The sequence below is a fragment of the Lygodium microphyllum genome, chromosome 28 (genome assembly GCF_053477565.2).
Source record: "Lygodium microphyllum isolate KBCC chromosome 28, Lygodium_microphyllum_v1.1.10, whole genome shotgun sequence".
NCBI classification, from domain to species: domain Eukaryota; kingdom Viridiplantae; phylum Streptophyta; class Polypodiopsida; order Schizaeales; family Lygodiaceae; genus Lygodium; species Lygodium microphyllum.
In genome coordinates, this window is record NC_141162.1 from 89,685,854 (window position 1) to 89,710,368 (window position 24,515).

Sequence of the window (24,515 nt, forward strand, 5' to 3'; positions counted from 1 at the left end):
GTGTCCAAGTCACCTACCATGTCTACATCACAATAGCCCTACAAACTAAGTATACCTTACCCATAGCAAATACACTTTCTTTGTGTACCTTTAAGGTATCGAAGAATACACTTGACAACCTCCTAATGTGTTTTGCCAAGATTTGACATGAACCTGCTAACCACTCCCACTGTATGAGCAATGTCTAGACGAGTAGCAACCATAGCATACATTAGAGAGCCACAAGCTGATGCATAAGGAACTCCCTTCATAGCATTTGCTTTCAGGTCATCTTTCGGGGTGTTGGCTTTGCTAAGCTTAGATAAGGAGGTAAAGGTACCCCAAAAGGCTTAGCTTCAGCCATGTTAAATCTGTCCAGTACCTTTTCAATGTACTTTTCTTGAGAAAAAAACAGTAATTTCTGCATTCTATCTCTACGAATCCTCATGTCCAGAATATGCTCTGCATTTCCCAAATCTTTCATGGAGAAGGCTGGTTTCAGCTGATTTTTGAGAGCATCCAAGCTAGTCTTTCTTTTCCCAGCTAGCAACATATCATCCACATACAAAACAAATATGATGGGGCTGCCATCTGTATCCTTTTTCATGTACAAGCAATGATCTCCATGGCTGCGTGTAAACTCATGAGATAGCATAAAGGTGTCAAACTTTTTGTACCACTGCTGTGGCGCTTGCTTCAGCCCATATAGACTGCGTTTTAGTTTACACACCATTTGCTCTTTTCCACGAACTACAAAGCCCTCGGGCTGTTTCATGTAGATTTCCTTGCCTTGTACTTGGGTTTCCCATTAACTGTCTTTACTTTGTATACCCATTTGTTTGGAAGTGGCTATTGAGAAACTCTTCACCTGCAGTTTGCGTTTTTGCGTTTCTGCGTTTTGCATTTAGGGTTTGCAGCCCCAAAAAGGGGCACCATCCTAGACTGACTGTGCTTATTTATAGGCCACTCTCTCATTTGTTCCTCACGCCTGATTCATTCAGTCCGTCACCTCTTCTCTCCAGCCTCTCCATTGCCCTTACACCCCTTCAGGAGGACATTGCGGTTTGTGATTCATGGTTGTCTTCATCATCTTCCTTGTGCTACGGCACCCTTGTTCCCTTGTATCACATTCACTCCACGATTTAGAACTTCATCATTCCATTCATCAGAGTTTCTTCTCTCTTCTCTTCTCTTCTCCGTGTTTGCTGAGTTCACTCCGTGTTCCTCTCCGCAAACCCTACTGTCTCGCTGGTACGTCATCTTTTGACAGTGGCTTCCTTCCCTTGGGCAATGACACAAGATCCCAAGTATCATTTGCATATAGAGATTTAATCTCTTACTGTATAGCAAGCTCCCACTTACTACTGAACTCACATATTCTATAAGCATCACATAATGCAAGGAGGGGTCAAACCTATATGGTTGCCTTCTTATGCATGTAGACCTGCGTACCCAATGATCAACATTTTCAAGAATTGGGTCTACATCTGGAAGTATATTATTTTCAGCATTTATTGACTGCTGTAAGTCATTTTCAGTATGCTGTTCATGTTGTACATCACCTTCATTTTCATTTCCAGCACCTGCATTTTCATAATCAACAAGCCTATCTTACTGTCCATGACCTCCTTGTGCTCCTATTTGCTGTCTATCATCATCTGGCTCAAAAATAACCAGCCGATCATCAGTTTCAGCCTGTGGTACAGTACCATGAGGCTCATTTTCTGAAGTAGTAGGCGGCTGCAACTCTGAAACTTCACCTTTTTCATATCTTCATTAGAGGCTAAAGTACCTTTCAACAATTTTGTCTCATTAAACACAACATTACGGCTGTGAATAATTTTCATGGATTGAGGTAACCACACTCTGTAGCCAAATTCACCCTCATCACCATAGCCCATGAAAATGCCTTTGGTGGATTTTAGGTCAAGTTTATTCCTCAGCTCATCCCTGACATGCACAAAAGCATCACAGTCAAATATACATAAATGGTCACATGAGGCCGATTTGCTAGACCAAACCTCCTCAAGGATGCCATTATTTAAGGACCTGCTTGGAGAGCAGTTGCAAATGTGAACTGCAGTTTTGAGTGCCTCTCCCTAAATTCATGAGGGAGATTAGCAGTAGACAGCATGCACCACACTCTTTCACATAAAGTCCTATCTTTCAACCACCCCATGGGAAGAAGGGTTGTAAGGGGCTGTAAGCTCCCTCTTAATACCATGCATGTCACAAAAGGACTTGAATTCAATCGATGTGAACTCACCCCCATTCTCAGTTCTCAAGCATTCCAACTTTCTACCTGTCTGAGTGGTCACAAATGCATGAAAAGTTTTAAAAACAACAAACACTTCACTTTTCTTTTTTAGCAAGTATACCCAAATCTTCTTGGAACAGTCATCAATAAAGGAGATAAAATATGTAGCACCACCCAACGATTTCACGGGCATACTACATACATCAGAATGCACTAAGTTCAAGACATTGGACTTACGAGAGATACCATAGTAAAAGGAATTTTTTATTTGCTTTCCAAACTGACACTCATTACAAAAGTCAAGTTTAGAGCCTTTTTCATCAACCCTCTTCAAAGAGGTAAGGACATCAAGTCCTTTTTGGCTCATATGGCCAAATCTCTTATGCCATAACTCCAAGTAGCTGCGAATTTCAGCAACTACAAGAAACTTGCCATTCAAGGCTTTACAGTGCAAACAATACAAAGTGCCCTTCTTGGTTCCTTTTGCAATCAGCATGGAACCCTTTTCAAACAGTGTGGTGTAGCCATGCAAGTCAAGCTGACCAACAGATAGTAAACTCTTTTTAATGCCAGGCATATATCTGACATCTTTCAACACAAGCTCTTGACCATTGTCTAAAGGCCAGTGTACAGCTGCTGCAAGCATGGTTATTTCCAAGATACACCTTTCCATAACTGCCTGCATTGAACATAGCAAAACACTCCAAGCAAGGAGTTACATGGAAAGAGACACCAGAGTCTACAATCCAAGTCTGAGTGACACCATCATCAACTGACAAGAGTGCATCAATCACATCAGCCTTGGTAATCTGCATATCCTACATGTGATATACAAGGGCATCATAATCAACTGCATATAATACATCAGCCTCTGTATCTGAAAGCTCCTCTATGACCACACTAGAGGCCACATTGGCCTTTTCTTTGCCTTTGGTTGCCTCAAATGCATCTGTCTTGTCTTCCTTCTTCTTTTTATCTCCTGCATTCTTATTTCTATCTTGTTCCTTCTTGTAATACCTGCAATTATGTTTCTTGTGGCCCTTCCGACCATAGTGATAGCAAGTAATGTCACTCTTTTCCTTTCCTTTGCTCTTGCTCCTATTTCTCTGCCTTGTATTTGCATTTTTCTTTTCAGCCCTGCTTCTTACATTATAAGCTGAGTTGCTGCCTTCTCCACTAGACATACGTCTAATTTCTTCATTCAATATAGAACCCCTCACCCCATCATATGAGAGATTGGGATAATTGCTCAGTGAAACCACCAAGGTCTCCCAAGAGTCAGGTAGTCTCATGATCAAAAAGATCGCCCTCAACTTATCATCAAAGTCCAAATTTGAATCTTTGAGCTAATTTAGAATCCTTGTAAATGCATTCAAGTGCTCACCTACAGACTTTGACTCATCTAGTCACATATTCACCAACTTGCGCATTAAATGCACATGATTAACAAGTGTGGTGATCTCATGAGTAGTTTTCAGTTTCTCCCATATTGCATAACCTATATCTAAACCCTTAATGTTTATCAGAATGTCATCAGTAACACCCATCTTTACGTAAAACACAGCCTTTTTATTTACTCTGGCCCAATCTGCATCAAACATTAGTGTGGGTTTATCTTCCTGCAAAGCATCCTCACAATCCTTTAGGAACAAAATGCCTTCCATATGGTCTTTCCAAAGGTCAAAGCCATGACCATCAAACTCTTGATGTCTGAACTGAAAGAAGTTGCAGCCATTTTATCACGAATACAAGAGTAAATGCACTAATCTGCAAAAGCACAAGCTAAACCAATAAAATACAATATTGTTATTTCTCAACCAGAAATTAATCTCTGCTGTCTGTGCATGAAACGACCACCACATGGGTAAAAAATGCAGAAATTTACCAAATTCTGTGCAAATCCCCAAATTTTCAAGTCCAAAAATGCAAAAATGTTCAGCCAATCTAACCCACTTGAGCAAAACTTTGCCAATACATGAAAAGCCCCAAATTTCTGGGATCCAATGTTAGGAAATTTTGCTCAAAGCAATAAAATTCTGACTAATTTGGTAAAATCCCCAAATTAATTGAGGTCACCGCTCGCAATGTCTGCAATTTCTAACTCGAAAATCATTGATAGGCATAAGAGAGTCAATTCTAGGAAAAGCCCCAAATTTCTGGCTCAATTTTGCACAAAATTGGTAACTGTGCTTTTACGCGTGAACCCTCGCCAAGAGTACGTGATGGCTAAAGGATTAAGGGTAAGATTTGATTTTCTTAACAAAAGAATAAAAACCTTTGCGTGACCTGATGTGGGTCCGTTGACCCGTCAGGCATCGCATGACCTGCCAATCGTCACGCCGCCTGTAGCTGACTGCTCGCCTGCGCTTGTTCATCTGCCTTGGCTACATCGTGACTACTGTTTGACGCATATCCAACAGCCGTCCCCTTTCTGCAGCCTAGTTCGTCACCACCCCACCAGTCGCCTGATCTGTTCGCTTGGTTAGCTATCGATGGCGCCCACTCTTGCCTGCTGCCTAGTCAGCTGCTGTCGATGGCACCCACTCTCGCCTGCCGTTTGGTCAGCACAACCTGTGCTGCACAGGCCACGACAGTCTATTCGCGGCGCTGTCAGCAGTTTTGGTTTCGGGAAACGTGTAGAATCTACAACTCTAATACCAGTTGTTGAGCGGAGTGCACAGCTGAGAGAGATGGAAGTCGAGCAAGAGTGAGCGAGAGAGAGTATGACGGCTGGAGAGAGAGTGAGCAGTTTTGGTTTCGGAAAACGTGTAGAATCTACAACTCTGATACCAATTGTTGAGCGGAGTGAACAGCTGAGAGAGATGGAAGTCAAGCAAGAGTGAGCGAGAGAGAGTATGACGGCTGGAGAGAGAGTGAGCAGATTTACGATTCGATTAAGAGTGTACCAACAATGTGTTGGTACACAAAGAATAAAATGTATTTATACTTAGGGCACATAAGGGTGCATTCCATGTACAATGTGCATGTACTATACACGGGGGTTAAACCAGGCCTTTATCCCAACAGTTTTGTACATTTCTATGCACTCTCTATTAGCCCTAGTATTCTCGCTTACGATGCTAAAGTTCAAATCCTCATAGTTGTACATGTAATTTCTATTTGAGTTTTTCCTTAACGTATTCTCAATTCTAATGCAAGTGTTTATTTCATTCACACTTGAGATTGGTGCACGTGCCCATAATTTATTATGCTCTAGAGAATGCAAGAAGAGTCCAATCCTCATCCTTCCAATGCAATTATGATCAATATTGTCAAACTCTCACCCAATATATGGTAAAGAGACAAGTAAGTTCGTTTGGGTACTAAGTTCCCACAAACATGTTGGACTTAGTACTAATACAATCAATTTCACATATTCAACATAGTAGAGCATAGGGGCAGCTCTACCACTAAAAAGAACAATTAGCAACTGTCTTGTCCAATAGTACTATTGATCCTTTGAGATATTTGTGATATAGAAGGCTGCTCACCAAGACATGGCCACCATGTTGTTTTAAAAGCTCTGCCATCTCATGATGTCCTTCATTCTCAGCATCTGCAAGGGGCTGAAAAAAACAACTATATTAAAAATTTTGAACATGTTTACTTCTAGTACAAAAACACTTTAAGAGAAGCATAGATTTCCCAAAAGTTACAACAGAAAGAATTTTCCTTCAAGAGAATCCAAGAATCTACCAATAACAGTTACATGCGGAAAATGTGTTGTGGCCTAGTATGGCCTCCTTCAGAACCTGCACCACCTCAACTGAATCCAGATTTGTGGCTTTGTGAATCTGATGGGGTGTCTCTATTAAGACTTACTAGCTGCCTTGAACAGCATTACGACTCATCCACCTAGACAAGACCGATTTCTCATAAAGATAGTCTAGATCTAAGTACATGATTTTCCAATCTTAGGGTTTAAGTTTAGAGCAGCAGATGTGTGCTCTCCAAGGATCTGCCCAAAGCCCTGATAGATTAGAGCCTGGAGGAGTCAAAACCATACGAGTTGAGTCCTGAACTAGGGAGGCAAGCCAAATAAAACTGGCAGCAAGGCTCTACTGAACAGCATATTTCAAGATAAATCCTTATTGTTGTTCTGCAAAGCAAACCCGAAACCAAACTCTAGTGTTTCTCCCAAAACTACAAATATCCAGCAAGATGTTGCATGCAAAAGAACAAATCTAGAGAGCTTCTCTGGGCTGAACAAGAGATATGTCAGATTAAAATGCAAGCCCAGATATACTTGCCACACTAATCTGGGGCTCTTGTTCTGCTAAAAACATGGCTCTTCTGGGGCTGGCATTGTCCAACACAGACCCCTAGGGAGAGAGAGCTGCTCTAAGGTCTTTGCAAGCAAAAATCCCAAAGCCAACTACTTTGAAACCATTTAACTAGAATACATTTCCTGTACATTGTAGACAAAAACGAGCTACTGAAGGGTAGATTGTGCACCTCTCAGTTATTGGAGGGAAAAAGGGCAATTCTTGGTCTATCTTATTTTGCTATAATACCATTTCTCACACTTACAAATGGAACGGCTAGCTATTGATCTCATCTTGCCCTCTTAAACATTACCATGGAGAAGGAAATGAGAGTGACATTGGAGCCTAGTTCTGAGTGATTAGACATTATACTCAAGTGGGATTGTGGCTAAAGTAGATTTATAGAAAATATTTAGAGAAAGCATGGTTAGCCTAAAATTTATTGCCATGCAAAGGGTGTTGAATTCGGCAGCTTTTTTTTTTTTGGTGGGGGGGCAGTTCTTACAAGTATACAACAAAGCTGAATAGATTGATGTGATAGATGTTGATGAAAGTACAATGGTTAGGGCCTCATTATATAGGCCTAGGGTTTCCCCCAAAACTTTGGCCCTTATTAAATGCTTGGAGGTGTAAAAGGCACTCACATCTTTGACACACATGTGCACACCTAAGGTGTGTTCACATACAAGAGTGTGTATAATACTAACAAACACAAGGAAAGGTTTTATCTAAACACAGGGACCTTACAGTCCATAATAGCCTAAAACTTCAATTTTGGTCGACATTGTAAATGGAATAACCTGCACAAAAACAACGACAACCGCCTCTGATTCTACGCATAGTGTCGGTGCCTTCCAAGGCTTCCTATGCTCATCTCAAAGAGTTTCACCCACCAAAAGGCCTACAAAAAAACAGTAACTTTGTTGCAAATGGAGGAAGAGAGAGTGTGTGAGCACAAGAGAATGAGCAAGAGTGGGCAGCAGACCCACACTCAAAAGATACAAGTGCCAGAATGATAAAATGAAAGTAAAATAGGTCTTAAGTTAGACCTATCCCTAACTCAGCTAGAGCTAATTTAACTCTAGAACTAACTCTAGAAGTGGTGACACAACTTATTAATGTGGTTGTATTCACACTACAAACCAACTAACTAAAACATTAGGCACTGCAATGCCAATGTGGTACAAGTACAGGAAGATCAATCGCCAAAGGGTAGCAAGTTCAAGGACTTTTAAAAAGCCTCAAACTTCTCATGAGAAAGTGCTTTGGTAAAAATGACTGTAACATTTTCATGTGTAGGGACATACATCAAACTGATCTCTCCTGCAAAGCATCTCTCCCTGACATACTGGTAATGTACCTCAATGTGTTTCGTGCAAGCAAGAAACACAAGATTCCATGCCACTGCAATAGCACTCTTGACTATCAAAAAGAATGGGTGGAGGACCCTCCAAAGAAATCTATAGATCAACCAACAATCTATGTAGTCATATACAGTAACCAACCTTTTGCATATCAATTGTCACAAAGACATATTAGCTCAATGATTTAAATTAATTTGATACTCATATATTTTAAAAGGTGATTTGTATTATTTGAGTGCTCCAAAATATGATTAACTGTTTATCTTTCTATTCAAGGGTGGCCAATGGCCAAAACGCCCTATAATTATGCTTGGATTGTCCCTAATGAGATACCCAAGAGAAATTAAAAGTATAGTCAAGCGGTCAAATTGACCAGAAAGCTCAAATGACTAAAACTTCTACACTTGGATAGTCAGCAAAAAAGTAACCTACAATTACTTTATCAAGTACAAAGGCCGAGTATAGAGAATAGAATGAATGGTTTTAAAAAGTGAAACCAAGTGCTCATGATTAAAAAATAAACCATGAATAAGTAAACCTATATAATGAAGCTCGCCAAAATCTTAATTTGACGACTCCTAAAATTTAGGAGGTTACTGTTTTTGAAAGTTGCTTAAATGGAAATTATGTTCGCATCAAAGGCTTAGAAATTTCGCAAAGAACAATTTTGTCTTTAGTAGCTATCTTAAATCCTTAACAATTTGACAGATTTTTAAAGTAGAAGGTTTAGTTAGAAACTCTTTTCTAAAACCAGCCTTCCTCCTCACATAGGGTGGTAAATAACCTAATTAAGCACTATTTACAATAATTAACAAATTTACAAAACTGAAATGCACACTTTACCATATAACCTTGGACATTGGATGCCTTGTTGGCCCCAAAACTCTTGCCTCTTTCGGTATTTATTTAACTTAATTGAAGAAGAAGTTGATGTACAATGGCATTTACCCAATCCCTTTCGATATTCCAACTCCCTTTGCTGTCCAAAATAACTAGCAAGTCTTTAATCTGATTTGGCTTTTGATTCGAGCAGTCAATTGGCCTTCACTCGCTTTGATGGAGATAAAAAATACCCCAAATTCATTGATTTTTTGTCCCTCCACTTTAATTCGCCTAAAAACAGCTTCAGCCCTATTAAATCCAAGTCTTAGAGCAATCAATTTTTGGCACGCTTCTTGAGGCTGTTGCTAAACCCTAATTTTTGCTGCAAATTAGGGTTTACAGCAAAGAAATCTGGAATTTCTCACCCTTTGGTGGTCTCAATGTTATAATCTTTAAAGCAAGGCTGTAGAAAGATTGGGAAACGAGAGAGTATGTTGAGGAGAGAGAAAATTCAGACTTTCTTTGCAAAGAACTGAAGAAAATCTATCATTTACTGCTACTGCATTGTCTCAATAGCTTGTAGATGCAAAGAACTAAAGAAGATCAGACATTTACTGTTGTTGCATATCTCAACAACATGTATATGCTGTCACCTGTTATTGAATGGTCTTCTCTTGCCCTTGGCTGCCTCAAAAGGTCCTCCAATGTCTGCAAATCAGCCAGCAGCATCTCCTCCCCCTCTGTTGCAGGCTGAATATACTAAAATGCCTCTCTCCAGCCACTAAAGATGTTTTTCAGTCTTGCATGGGTATTTTTGATAAGTGGCAACCTTCCCAAATGGTTTTTCCAGCATTATCAATAATTAAATATTAATTTTCAGTCTTTAAATACTGAAAATTAATCTAATAATTATTTCGATGCTGTGAAAAATCATCTAACTGGCCAATAATTAAATTGATGCTAGACAACTTTCATTCCCAAGTGTCTCTGCACCATCTTTGACCATCAGATTGGCGTTAAGTACCATTAAACACCACTTCTCTACTGTCACCAACGAACACTTATGGCCAAATGAATAACCTAGACCAACAGCTAGCACCAGATACCACCAAGTACGTGTGTGGCATAACTTAGAGTAACTTTTGCCTCTAACATTCCATGATTTTCTCAAGTCTCGAGCTCATAAATTTACTCTAAACCCAGTTACACCTCACATGTGTAACATTCATTAACCATGTGATTAAAAATTAATCCACATGTTAAGTGAGGCTTCAAAAATACATATCATCATGACACTTTCTTTAGAAAAGTAACATGTGCCATCTAAAATAGGACATATGTCATTTTGAAAAAGTATTGCTACACTTGTCATTTGTAACCTCTACTTTTCACTTATGAACACCCAAGCTCCACACCTATATATTGGAGGTCTATCTCTTCATTTTCAATAAGCTCTCGTGTTGAAATGTCAACCACATGCTTTGTAGTTTTCTATCTATCTCTCATCCAAGATGTGCTTTCTACTTAGCTTAATCTAGTCCAAGCACTAAATAAGAAAATTAGCTTGTTGCCTGATGTATGCAGAAATTAGGATTTTAAAACCCTAATTTTCAAAATTACAGCAAATCAATTCTTTTGTATATGGTTCGAGTACTTGGTGCCCATGGTTTCTTTCAATAAATTCCTATAAAGGAAAAGGGACCAATTCCCCTCTCAATGTGGTATTGACTGACTCTCTCTCTCTCCCCCCTAATTTTCATGGTGATAATTAATCAAGTTGATTAAGTTTAAAATATTGTCTTTCTCACTTTCTTTCCATGCGCTTATATTGGTATCAAAGCAAGGATCTCTTCTTTGCAAAAACTTTTCTGGGACACTAAGATCTTTAGGCTCAACTTTCTCACCATGTCAATAGACAAAGAGAGGAAATTTAGTAAACAACCAGAAGTCTCCTGACACTTTTTGACTATAAGAAGATATAAAGATACAAGGAATTGGAAGCGGATCCAAAAATTCAAGCTTTGATAGAGAGAAAGGCTAAAGCACAGACTAAAGCGAAGATCTTTGAAGATTTCCTTACTGAGAAGACTCTTGAGACATATGGTATTACAACTATAAATACCTACCTCAGCATGAAAGGTATCAATGTTATTAATGCAACTACATCTATGAAAGATAATACATTACCTATCATTCAAGGATCCACCCAAGCATTGACTTCAAAGTCTCGTCGTACACCAATTATCTCCTCTTGTCCCAAGAACCCCTCCATAGCGAAAGGCAAGGAGAAAGTCAAAGAACCGACAATTTCCATGGTCGTTGAATCTCCAAAGATACTTTTAGCAAAGGAAAACAATGTTAAAACAGACTTCAAGTCTGGAGAGAAAAGTATCAAGTTTGATGTTTTCTATGGTAAGAGAGATTCTCAAAAGCTGTATCTTTTACTAGAAAATTTGAAGTTACTTTTGGTAGTAAAGATTATAAAGAAAAATCGAAGATTAGAATGGTTTAAATGCATTTGAAGGATGCCTCTTTAAATTGGTAGTTCAAGTTGTTTAAGAGGAAAAGGAACCCAAGTCTTGGAAAGAGTTTAAGAAGATGTTGAACAAGAAGTTTCTATCTTTATCCTTTGAAGCCGATGTGCAATAAGAATGGAATGAGCTGAAGCAAAGCGAAGAAAAAAATATTGAAACATATATCAATAGGTTTGCAACTGTTTCTCTTAAATTTACATCTCCTAATGAAGTTCCTTCCAATATGAAGATGAAAAAGTTTATCCATGAATTGCATTCAATGATATGGCTAGTTGTCAAGATAACAAAGCTTGATACTTTGAAAGCAGCCTAAGATGCAACCCTAGAAGTTAAAGAACTACATATGCCATGGATACTTGGTAAAGCCTCAAAAGAGGAACCACAAAGGAAGAATACCAAGATATTTGACCAAAAGAAGCCAAATAAACAAAACTAAAGTAGAAGGTATTGGCCCGAAGTGGAGCAATGTGTGATTAGTTTAATAAAGAATGAATGAGAATTAATCAATTAATCAATACACATTGATACTTAATCACGAATAAGAAGGCGTAAATGAATGAGTTAGAGAGAGTACAATACTCAAAGCAATCACACTAAATAATTCCACACTTGTGCAAATGAAGCACAAAGTGTCTTTAAATAATACAAATGAAATCCTAACGCCTTATCCGTTATAGGAAACCCTAAAATAAACCCTAATCCTAGTGTTACGTAGTGCCTAGGACACTAGGGGCATCAACTGCATTTAATGACAGTGTAAATGCCTAGGGAGTCCGAATCATGGATCAAAGAGCATCAGCATGTAACCCACAAGATGACCTATAAACCCCCCTCCAAATAAAATATCATGGTTGCACAAGTTCATCCAAGTGGCAACCTATGGCAATACAGAGTGTGGCACATCATGGAGCAAATGAAATCAAGTTCAAGGCTTGCTGAAATGCTTGGAACTTTAGTCAAGAAGAGCCTTCGTGAAAAGACCTGCCAAGTTGTCTTGAGTGGATATGTAAGGCAACTCTATTTCTCCAACTGACATTCACTCACAAACATAGTGGTAATGAACTTCTATAAGCTTTGTATACGCATGAAACACTGGGTTCCACACAATAGCCAAAGCACTCTGGCTATCAATGTAGATAAGTGTCAAAGCCATCTGGTATATATAAAGATCTACAAGTAACTTGCGAAGCCAAACACACTCCACTATGACTATGAGTGCTACTTTGTACTCAGCTTCACACTGGAAGTAGCAATTGTAGTTCATTTCTTTACTGAACCAAGAAACAAGAGATCTATCCAAGAAAAACCACTTGCTACTATGAGAGACACAAGAATTTGAACATCTAGCCCAATCACTGTCAAAATATCCATGCAAAGAAAGTGAAGCATCGGCCTTGTGGAAAAAGCCAAGATACTAGGTGCCTTGAAGATACCAAAAGACACGCTTCACTACCTACCAATGACGTATCGAAGGGCTATTCATTTATCTACTTGACTGGGAAATAGCAAACTAAAGATCGGGCCTCTTGTGGCATGGGTAAATCAAGCATCCAACAGCCTACTGATATAAAGCAGTATTAAAGGATCCATTACCATAGTCACAAGTGAATCTGAAACCACGCTTCGACAAAGTAGACATGGGCTTACAATCCTCAAACAAAAAGCATTGAAGATGCTGTCCAATATACTCGGATTGTGTCATAATGATGCCCCCATCGATGGTGGCAAATTGGATACCCAAAATAATAGTGAAGTAAACCAAGATCTGTCATGGCAAAGATTTGCTGCAAACCAGCCTTAAATGCTGCAATTTGACCAACATTGGCCCTAGTGCCAAGCATGTCATTAACATAAAGCACAAGAATAATAAAATCAGATCCCTCATGTCGAATATAAAGGGTATCCTCAATAGGACTATTCTGAAATCCAAGATGCAAGAGATGAGAATGTACGCGGGTGTACCAACCCCATAGAGCTTGCTTTAAACCGTACAAAGCCTTCTTCAAGCAATAGACTTTGTGCTCAAAGCCTTTAACTGCAAATCCTGGAGACTGAGAGACATATACCTCTTCACTGAGATCCATAGAGAAATGTGATCTTGATGTCCAACTGATGTATCTCCCAATGAAAGTGGGCAACAAGGGCAACAATACTCCTGATGGTGGCAAAAGTTTCCAAGTCTCCTAAAAGTAGTTTCCTTACTATTGGGTATAACCCTTGGCAACAAGGCAAACTTTGTACCTGTCAATAGTGAAGGGTAGAGATTGCGCAATAGAGTGCGAGATTGAGGTGCAAGCGGCAGAGCTGAGAGTTAGAGAGAGCGAGCGCAGAGATAGGTATACCTGTTAGCAGATTTTAGTCAGCTCATGGTGTGAGTCTGTGTGCAGAGGCTGGGCATTTTATGTAGCATTTTATGCAGTATTTTATGGCGCATTTTTGTGGCCATTTATGATGTACTTTTAGCATTTATTGCTGGCCGACCAGCATTAAATGCTGGCCGACCTGCATTTTATGCTCCCCACTTTTGTGGCTATTTATAGGGCTCCTCCTCCACAGTCTGTGGTGCTTCAGCCATCAGTGGAGATCCTTCTGGGAGAGAGGAGCCGGTGCTGAGGAGCCCACGCAGCCAGTGACTCACCGTTGTATGCTGATGTCTCGTGTTCGATATGGATTCCATTTCCCGAGCATACATCTGAGTTCTCATTTGTCTACTGTGTTCATTCTTTCTTCTGCGTTTACTGCTGTTCCACTCTTTGCTGCCCGTGTTTCCTTCATCAAACTGCTGGCAACAGTCTTTAGCCCCTGTTTCTTCAGTTTGCAGCCTGCGTTTTGCTGTTTACAGCATTATTTTTGCCTGTTTTTCTGATTATTCAGGCCGTTTTTGCTGTTTTTGACAGTTTTAACCTGATTTTTTCACTTTGTGCAGCAGCTTTTGGCTTATTTTGGTCAGCCTTTGGGTTATATTGCATGTGAACTCACTATTTTTGGTGTTTTTGGTTGCGTTTTGGCTGTGCTCACTCTCCAAACGACCTTCTTTTCTTCTACTTCTCTTTTCTACCTCCTCCAGATGGCCCCTCCGTGCACCTCAAGTGAAGATAAGTTACATGGACCTGATTATCTCACATGGAGTGCTGTCATGAAAGCTTGGTTTGTGCAGAAGCGGCTATGGTACATCGTCTGTGGAGCTCTTGCTCGACCTCTCCGTCCTTTTCCTCTTCCTGAAGACTTTGATGAGGACAATCATGAGGAAGCGGTGCTCACATGGGATTCGGACGATGCCCGTGCTTACTCGGCGTTGCTTCGGTGTATTTCTAAAGCGGTCTTACCGGCGGTTACCTCCTGTAGGACATCTCCTGAAGTATGGCAGAAGTTGCAGCAAATGTACGAGGCACCTTCCACCATGCGGGCCGTCACACTTTATGGCCAGCTCCAGCAGATGAAGTTTGAGCCGAAAGATACTATTCAGTCTTTTCTTCTTCGTGTTACGCAAGTACAGGACCAGCTTCGGCACATGCAATCTGCTCTTCCCGAGGTGCATCTTGTCGGGACAGTCGTCTACAAGCTCCCCCCGGAGTTTGATGGAGTGGCCAATGCTTTGCGGGCACAGACATCATCAACTCCTGTCAATTTTACACATATGACCTCGATGCTTCTTGAGCATGAGGCATCCTTGAGATTACAGGGGCGGCTTCTGGCACATTATGGAGGTGAGGCTTATGTAGCTTCAGAGAGGGGTGACGGGAAGAAGAAGTCGAAGGCCCAGTGTTACCACTGTGGCAAGCAGGGACATTTGCGGAAGGACTGCAAGAAGTTAGCGGCTTCCAGGAAGAAGGAGCAGAAGACGAAGCGGGATGCTGACTCTACCGATGAGTCCTCTCCTTCATCAGACTCCGACTCCGATCCTCCGCCCAAGGAGAAGTCCAAGGCGCGGAAGGGATCCTCTTCTTCGGATCGCGGGAAGGGCTTGGTGGCCCCTTCCTCGGCTGCTTTCTAGTGGTGGTGATGCGGTCATCCCTCACGACTCTCTTGTGCCAGAGAGAGAGTGTGAGCGGGTGTTGGTGGGGCTGCAGTGCCTCATCTATATTTTGATATAGATGCACAGGATCCAGAGAGGGATGTCCCTGACGCATCGACGGTATCTGGCAGTGAAATCCTAGAGACTGGAGTTGATTTCTGGGTTCATGATGAGCTGTTCTTCTTGACAGAGAGCGAGAGGCTTTCGTCTGGAGCTCACATGAGGGGACACTTTGGTGGTTTGGCCAAAGGCGGGGAATCCATGGTCACATGTTCAGAGACATGTTTGGCAGATTGGCTTTGTATGTCCTGAGTGACATAGGTGACATTACACAGAGAGCTGCTATGAGTCTTCTCTATTTTCAGGTGTTGTTGGTACGATCGACATCGACATCAGATTCTCTCCGAGGCATCTTGGTGGTGGGCTGGCCACTCACCGCTTGGACATCCATGGTCCTTCTGGTGTTTCTTTGTTGTGTAGTTTATGATTCTCCATCATTGTACTATTTTATTGTATCAGATCACCCATGATCTGAGAGAGGGTGTTAGCAGATTTTAGTCAGCTCATGGTGTGAGTCTGTGTGCAGAGGCTGGGCATTTTATGTAGCATTTTATGCAGTATTTTATGGCGCATTTTTGTGGCCATTTATGATGTACTTTTAGCATTTATTGCTGGCCGACCAGCATTAAATGCTGGCCGACCTGCATTTTATGCTCCCCACTTTTGTGGCTATTTATAGGGCTCCTCCTCCACAGTCTGTGGTGCTTCAGCCATCAGTGGAGATCCTTTTGGGAGAGAGGAGCCGGTGCTGAGGAGTCCACGCAGCCAGTGACTCACCGTTGTATGCTGCTGTCTCGTGTTCGATATGGATTCCATTTCCCGAGCATACATCTGAGTTCTCATCTGTCTACTGTGTTCATTCTTTCTTCTGTCTTGTGTTTCAGTATTTATTTCAGCATATTCTTTACGCTTCCATTGCTGCACCACTTCTGACAGTACCAGCTCGTGATGGTACACAAATAATAAAAGAATGTATTTATATGTTAGGGTACAATAAGAGTGCGTTCACACCCGTATGACTATATACACGGAGACGAAGGGACTTCACACCCAACAACCTCCCACTTAAAAGGCCCGAAGTGGTACCTTTAAGCTAACCAACTACCACTAAATGAATGCAATGCTCATGCTAAGCCTTTGCAAGACACTTAGTGAAAACATCTACAGGGTTATCTTGGGTTTTGACCTTAGTCAATGTGACAAGACCATCATCCAAGACCTGTCGAATGAAGTGATACCAAACATCTATGTGTTTGGTATGTGCATGAAACATGGCATTCTTAGCCAAACATACTGCACTCTGGCTATCACAACCAAGCACTAGAGTACTGAAGAAAGACCAAAATCCTTAACCACACGGCCAAGCCAAATAGCTTCCTTAGAAGCTTCTGTGGCTGAAATATATTCAGCTTCTGTAGTACTCACTGCCACAATTTTCTGCAATCTTGAACACCAAGAGGTAGCCCTACCAGCCAAAGTAAAAACAAACCCACTAGTAGATTTCCTAGTGTCAAGATCGCCTGCCATGTCTGAATCACAAAATCCCTGCAACTCTAGTGTACTCTTGCCATAGCATATACACTTTTCTTGTGTACCTTTCAAGTATCTGAAGATACATTTCACTGCTTCCCAATGTGGCTTGCCAAGGTTAGACATGAATCTACTAACAACTCCCACTACATAAGCAATGTCAAGGCGAGTTGCAACCATGGCATACATCAAAGTTCCACAAGTTGATGCATAAGGTATACCCTTCATAGCACTAGCAGCTGCATCATTCTTAGGGCAATTAGCTTTGCTAAGCTTTGTATGTGGCGGTAAAGGCACACCAAGAGGCTTAGCATCAGCCATATTAAACCTGTCAAGTACTTTGCTGATGTACTTGTCCTATGACAGAAACAATAAACACTGCCCTCTGTCTCTTTTAATGCGCATGCCCAAAATGTGTTCAGCTGCCCCCAAATCTTTCATGGAGAAGGTTGAATTCAGCTACCTTTTAAGAGCATTCAATGTACTCTTATGCTGTTCTGCAATCAATATGTCATCCACATATAAAACCAACACAATAAGACTTCCATCGTCAGCCTTTTTAGTGTATAAGCAGTGATCTGCATGACTACGTTTAAATCCATGGCTGAGCATAAAGGTATCAAATTTTTTGTACCATTGTCTAGGGGCTTGTTTCAGCCCATATAAATTGTGTTTCAGCTTACAAACCAAATGCTCTTTTCCTGGAATAACAAATCCTTCTCGTTGCTTCATGTACAGCTCTTCATCCAAGTCACCATGAAGAAAAGCAGTCTTCACATCCATCTGATCCAACTCTAAATCCAAGAATGCAGTGAGAGAGCAAACAAAACACGGAGCGTAGTTATCTTCACCACTGGTGAAAAGACCTCTTGGAAGTCTATGCCTTCCTTCTATGTATAGCCCTTAGCAACCAGCCGTGCTTTGTTCTTGGGCTTCCCATCAATACATTTCACTTTGTAAACCCATTTATTAGGAATAGCTTTCCTATCCTTGGGCAAAGGTACAAGCTCCCATGTGTTATTTGCATATAGAGACTTCATCTCTTCATGCATAGCAAGCTCCCACTTTCTCTTGTTTTCACATGATTGTGCCTCTTTAAATGTCAGAGGCTCACTCTTATCAGTCAACAAAATGCAATCCAAAGATGGCTGAAACCTCTCTAGCTGCCTTCTGAAACGTGTAGACCTTCTTACCCAATGATCTGTATTATCAGGCAAAGGGCCTACATCCTGAGGAATGTACACACCATCACCAGGTGGCTGATTTTCAACATTTTCTTGCTGCTGTAATCTGTTTTCAGCATGTTCTTCTTGCTGACCTATTTCATCTTGTGCATCTATTTGTTGTCCATGATCTTCTGGCTGTAGCACAATAGGTTGCTACTCATTTTCAGCATCAAAAGGGACAGTACTTTTAGCTAATGGCTGCTGAATGGCTGGCTGTTCATGCTGAAATTTGACCTTCTTTTTGTCAAGATCACCATGTGTAGCTTTTTTCAGCGACTTTGCCTCATTAAATACTACGTCTCGGCTGCGTACTATCTTCTTGCCCTGAGGAAGCCAAACTCTATAACCCATCTCTCCCTCATCTCCATATCCCATGAAGATGCCCTTGATGGATTTCATGTCTAGTTTGGTCCTCTGTTCTACAGGTACATGCACAAAGGCATCACAACCAAAGACACGCAAATGGTCATATGAAGCAGGTTTGCCAAACCAAACCTCTTCAAGAATGCCATTTTCCAATGCACAATTGGAAAAGCGATTGCATACATAAACTGCAGTTTTAAGAGCCTCTCCCCAAAACTGCTACGGGAGATTAGCTGTGGACAGCATGCATCTGACTCTCTCACAAAGTGTGCGATTAAATCTTTCAACCACGCCATTTGAACTCCCTCTTAATGCCATGCATCTCACAAAACTTGTTAAATTCATTTGAGACATACTCGCCTCCATTATCTGTTCTTATGGCTTTCAACTTAAGCCCTTTCTGTGTGGTAACAAAAGCATGAAACTTTTTAAAAGCATCCAACACTTCCTTTTTGCTCTAAAGTATATACACCCATGACTTTCTACTGAAATCATCAATGAAAGTAACAAAGTAGCATGCACCCCCATACAAATTAACAGGCATAGTGCACACATCAGAGTGTACTAAGTCAAGAGCATTAAACTTCTTAACGACACCAAAGTAATAAGGAGACTTCACTTGTTTTCCATATAAGCAATCATTACAAAATTTGAGACCATAGTCTTTTACATCAAACCTCCCTAAAAAGGAGAGAACCTGAAAGCCTTTCTAACTTATATGACCAAGTCTTTTGTGCCAAAGCTCCATCTGTGAATATACTTCAACCACAGCCAAGAACTTGCCACGTAATGCTTTACAATGCAAGTAATATAAAGTCCCTCTTTGGTTGCCTTTAACAATCAGCATAGAGCCCTTATGGACCTTCCAAGATCCACAACCAAAGGTAGTAAAATACCCTTTAGCATCAAGCTGCCCAACTGATAGTAGACTTTTCTTTATGCCAGGTACAAATCTGACATCTTGCAAAATCAGCTCTTGGCCATTTTCAAGGGCCAAATGAATGGTGCCAACACCCTCTATCTCACATGCATAGTTATTACCCAAGTAAACCTTGCCTAAGCAACCTACAGTGTATTCAAAAAATGACTCCAAAGAGAGGGTAACATGAAAAGAGGCACCGTTGTCCACTATCCATGATCGTGATAGCCCATCATGAGCTAAATGTAAGGCATCAATTACCTCCTTTTTGGTGATGTGCATATCACCTGCTGCTGCAATAATATCTGCAATAATATCTGCATCATTACATGAGGCTACAACAAGTATCTATTCAGCGTCAGGAAGCTCTTCAATGACCACACTAGATGCAACATTTGCCTTTGCAACTTCTTTTGAGGAAGAGCTGTCATCATCCTTCTTTTTTTTACCCTGCTATTTCTTTCTTTCTTGCTCTTTCTTGAAGTATCGGCAATCGAGCTTTTTATGCCCTTTATGCCCACACTGATAGCATGTGACATCCTGCTGTTTGCCCATGCTTTTGCTTTTGCTTTTGCCTTTACTAGCTGCATTACCCCTCTTTTCACACCTTCCTCTTACATGGTAAGCTGAGCCATTGCTTTCACCACTAGACTTTCTTCTGATTTCTTTATTAAGGATTGAATCTCTAACACCATCAAAAGTCAAAGCAAGGTTGTTGCTAAGTGACACAACCAAAGATTTCCAGCTATCAAGCAAAGTCATCAATAAGAAAATAGCTTTCAATTTATCATCGAAAGCCGTCAAACCAGAGTCTTGCAACTGACTCAAAACCCTTGTGAAAGCAGTCAAATGCTTAGATGTTGGCTTAGATTCATCCAACTCCATGTTCACAAGTTTACGCATAAGATGCACTTGATTCACAAGAGTTGTATTTTTATGAGTGTCCTTAAGCTTTTTCCATATAGCATAACCTCTATCAAGACGCTTGATGTCTGTAAGTACATCATCAGACACTGCCATCTTAATGTATGCAATAGCCTTCTTGTTAAGTCTAGCCCAATCCACATCTGTCATAGCTGCAGGTTTAGTCTCCAAGAGAGTAACTTCACAGTCCTTGAGAAACAAAATGCCTTGCATCCTATCCTTCCACAAGTCAAAGCCAATGCCATCAAACCTCTTGATTTTAAAGAGGGATTTAGTGTCACTACTGCCAGAAGCATTTGCAGCCATTTTTCAGCAATACACCAGAAATTCAATGCTGCAATTTATGATAGCAAAAATGAGCTGAATATTCAGCTCATTTCAACCCAAATTTTCAGCAAATAATAGCAAGATTCAATCAAGTACATGCACAGCAGTAGAACAAATGACTTTCAGCAGTATGACTGCAATTTCAACATACATTAAATCCATACATCACTACCAGGTAACTCCCACTTCAGCAATATCACCAAAAATACATCTGCAGTAATCCCAAATCTGCAAATGATCACTAAGACTGCTGCAACATGAATAATCAGCAATACATCAGCTCAATGGGAGCTGTCCAACATGTGTATTGCATACATATGTGCTCGTATCAACTTCTGATACACAAAACACCAAGAAATCTCTACAATTTCTCCAAAATCGCACAAGCAGGAGATAAAAAATGGTCAAATCACTCTGCTTATGGCAACAAGGTTGCTTCAACAATATTCCCAAAGTGCATTTCACGCATCAACTTTTCCAAAATCCACAGATTTCAGCAAAAGCCCCAAAATTTCACTATCACATCTGCCCCAATTGCATTAATACATGTTCTTGAGAGCATAAAACGTGCAAATTTAGTAAAATTTCACAAAATTTTGCAAAAGCCCCGAAATTTCCGAGTCCAAGTGTGCACGGCGAACGTCAGCCAATCTAACTCAGCTGAACAAAATTTCACCAATACAGCAAAAGCCCCAAATTCTATGGGTCCAATGTTGAGAAATTACACTCAAGTGAGTAAAATTTCACTAAATTTGGCAAAATCCCCAATTTAAACACGCACAATGTCTATAATTTCTGATGCAAATGCCTCAATTATGCATGAACAGCACTAAATCTGAAAAGCCCCAATTTTTTGGGCCTAAATCTGCACAAATCTGCGCACTGTACTTGCTCGTGTGAACACCCGGAAGAAAGGAAAAAAAATAACCCGGAAGCAAGTACAGTGCGCACTTCCGGTTGATTTGCCCGTCTGATGGTCCAGCCCCGCGTGCCAATTGTGCGACCCGTCAGTTGCGTGGCTTGGAACCCCACCAGAGCATGTCGCCCGTTTGTCGACTGGGCCTGTCCCCTGTCAACTGTCCAGTCGTGCACATCTGACGCCTGGCCTTGTTGCCACGCGCTAGTCATGCCGTCAATCCCCGTCGAGCCGTCCGTCTAACCTGCTCCTCACAGCCCACCGACTGATTGACACGCCTGCAACAGTATTGTCGCCTCTGCAACCTGGTGCCCATCAGTCTGTCAACACACACCTTGTGCCATTCGTCTATGCAACCTGTGTTGATCGCTTCTCCTTAGCTCTTCACTTCAACTCAACCTGATGCATGCGTCGAGTGATGTCTGTTGGCTGGATTCTGTGTCGCAACCTGTGACACTCTTGGAAAGCACGAATGTTGTAACCAACTCCTCTGATACCAATTTGAAGGGTAGAGAGTGCGCAATGGAGTGTGAGATTGAGGCACGAGCGGCAGAGCTGAGAGTTAGAGAGAGTGAACGCAGAGATAGGTGTACCAAATCGTGATGGTACACAAAGAATAAAAGAATGTATTTATATGTTAGGGTACAATAAGGGCGTGTTCACACCCGTATGACTATATACATGGAGACGAACAGACTTTACACCCAACAAAAAGAACCATATGATTTTCTTTTATTTTTATAAACCCATTTGGTACCTATTGCATGCATGCCATGAGACAAGTCGTATAGCTCCCAAGTGTCATTCTGATGGATGGAATCAATCTCTGCCTTCATTGCTTCCACCCAATGATCATTTGAAAAAGTATCTTTATACCATAGAGGTTCTTCATTGCATGCTATAGCCACCAATGCACATGCAAGAAGATTACCTTGATCCTTACGAGAAGAGGCTTGTGTGCAAGCAACCAAAGGAAGAGGTTGTTTGTTGTCTCCAAGAGTGTCTAGCAGCCAGCAAGGGACTCTTTTAGGCCGCCGAATTTCAGCCCGTGTATGCTCCAATTGATCAAGAATAGGGGGTTGCTCTTCAGACAAGGTATCATGATGCTGTTGTGGCTGTAAATCAAGCTGAATAGACCGCTGTAATGTATCTATAGATGGTGGAAATGAAGGCTGAGAAGGATTAGCCATGGAACCATCATGGAAAGCAGTAGTAGGCTGTCAATGATATCTAAAGCATCAATAGTAGGCTGTTTTTGACAATCCAGCAAGGGGTGGGAAGCATTTTCAGCAAAGATAACATCTTTGCTGACAATAACCTTGCTTGTAGGGGGTTGATAAAGATGGTACCCTTTACTTTCAACACTATATCCAATAAATATGTAGCGAATAGCCTTATAATCCAACTCAAGCCTTCTCTAAGAAGGCACATGAGTGTATGCCAATGATCCGAAAATCCTCATATAAGAGAGAAGGCTTGGAGCCAATCCATGCCTCATAAGAAGTGATTGTGCATAAACCTCTTGAGGGACACCTATTGAAAACATAAGCAGCACATAGAATAGGATAGAACCAAACAGAATAAGGTAAATTCTTACTCTTCAACGTGCATCTTGCCATCTCCATAAGTGACCTATTCTTCCATTCCACTACTCCATTTTGTTGTGGGGAATAAGGAACGTGCATTGATGATAAATACCTCGGGATGCAAGATACTCTAAAAATTGTTTAGAAATATATTCACCCCCATCTCCCATTGATGTGAAGGGTCCGAATGTGAGCCGCTTTGGTTTTCCACCATGGCAATAAAAGTCTTGAAGCAAGAGAAGGCTTCAAACTTAGATTTCAACCCATATACCCAAGCGAATAGGGATTTGTCATCTATGAACGTGACAAAATATAGAAATCCACCAATGGATTTGATCTGCATAGAACCACAAACATCACTATGAAGAAGATGCAAAATAGATGGCAACTAAACATGAGAATCCTTAGGAAAGGAGAATCGATGTATCTTACCAAGGAAACAACCTTCACAAATGTGATTTGATGGCAAGTGAATTTTTGGAAGATCTTTGACCATATCCTCTAGCTAGAGCTTCATCAATGCTCGATAGTTGATATGACCAAGTCCCTAATGCCATAAATGTGTATCATGAAGAGATTCCTTTGTTAGTAAGGCATTGTCAATAGGATTTTCAACAAGTTGCTAATCATAAGTATCAAGACAATAGAGACCTTTAGTAAGGGTGCCTGTCAAGACAATGAAAGAAGGAACTTGATCATCATATACCGCATATCGGGGGCCATCAAAAAAGACGCAAGACCCTAAAGTTGCAATGGCTGAAATGGAAATAAAATTCTTCTTGATGTCGGGCACATAGAGAACATCATGCAATGTCAAAGGAGTGCCCAAGACAGAGACAACCTGCACATGTCCAATGCCTTTGACATAAGAGGTGTTGTTAGCACACATAGCTATACCCCCCTTTGGTACATCAAAGATCAACAAAAGGTGAAATGCTTAGATGCACCACTATCAAAATACTAAATAGAAGTCGCATCAATAATTGAAAAACAAGCATCATGAATAGAAGGATTTTACTTACACTGAATGAAAATAGTATAATCCTTAAACTGTGAATAGTTCCCAGTCTCATGTGTAAAAGCAAGACCGGATTCCTTCTTCGTCTTTGATGCAATGCGCTTATGACATTAAGTGATGTCATGCCCTTTCTTTCGGCAATAATTACACCTCTTAGGTTTGGTGAATGTACCCTTGGAAGGATTAGAACAGGATGGACCAGCATAGAAGGGTATCTTTGATATTAAAGGGGGGGAAGAAAAAGAATGACCAACATGAAAGTTTACTGATTTTGGACCAACAACCTTGCTTTTTACCTTCAGTTTGGGTTTTCCACGATGATGGGTGGAAAAGGCCTATTTGGTTGCCATGGTAGCATTGCGATTGAATTAGCTTTGTTCTTCTTGCAACAAAAGAGACACAAGCTAATC

At 40.9% G+C, this 24,515-nt stretch overlaps 1 protein-coding gene across 2 annotated transcripts in view; it reads right to left on the minus strand.

Annotated features, from left to right (window-relative positions):
• The window catches only part of LOC148011741 (serine/threonine-protein kinase VIK-like), a 91,926-nt gene that overhangs the window by 47,748 nt on the left and 19,663 nt on the right, over nt 1-24,515 (minus strand). For both annotated transcript variants that reach the window (XM_087670203.1, XM_087670204.1), the window contains exon 2: nt 5,728-5,802. In XM_087670203.1, the coding sequence (XP_087526329.1) occupies nt 5,728-5,802 (75 nt within the window). The remainder of the gene's footprint in view (nt 1-5,727; nt 5,803-24,515) is intronic.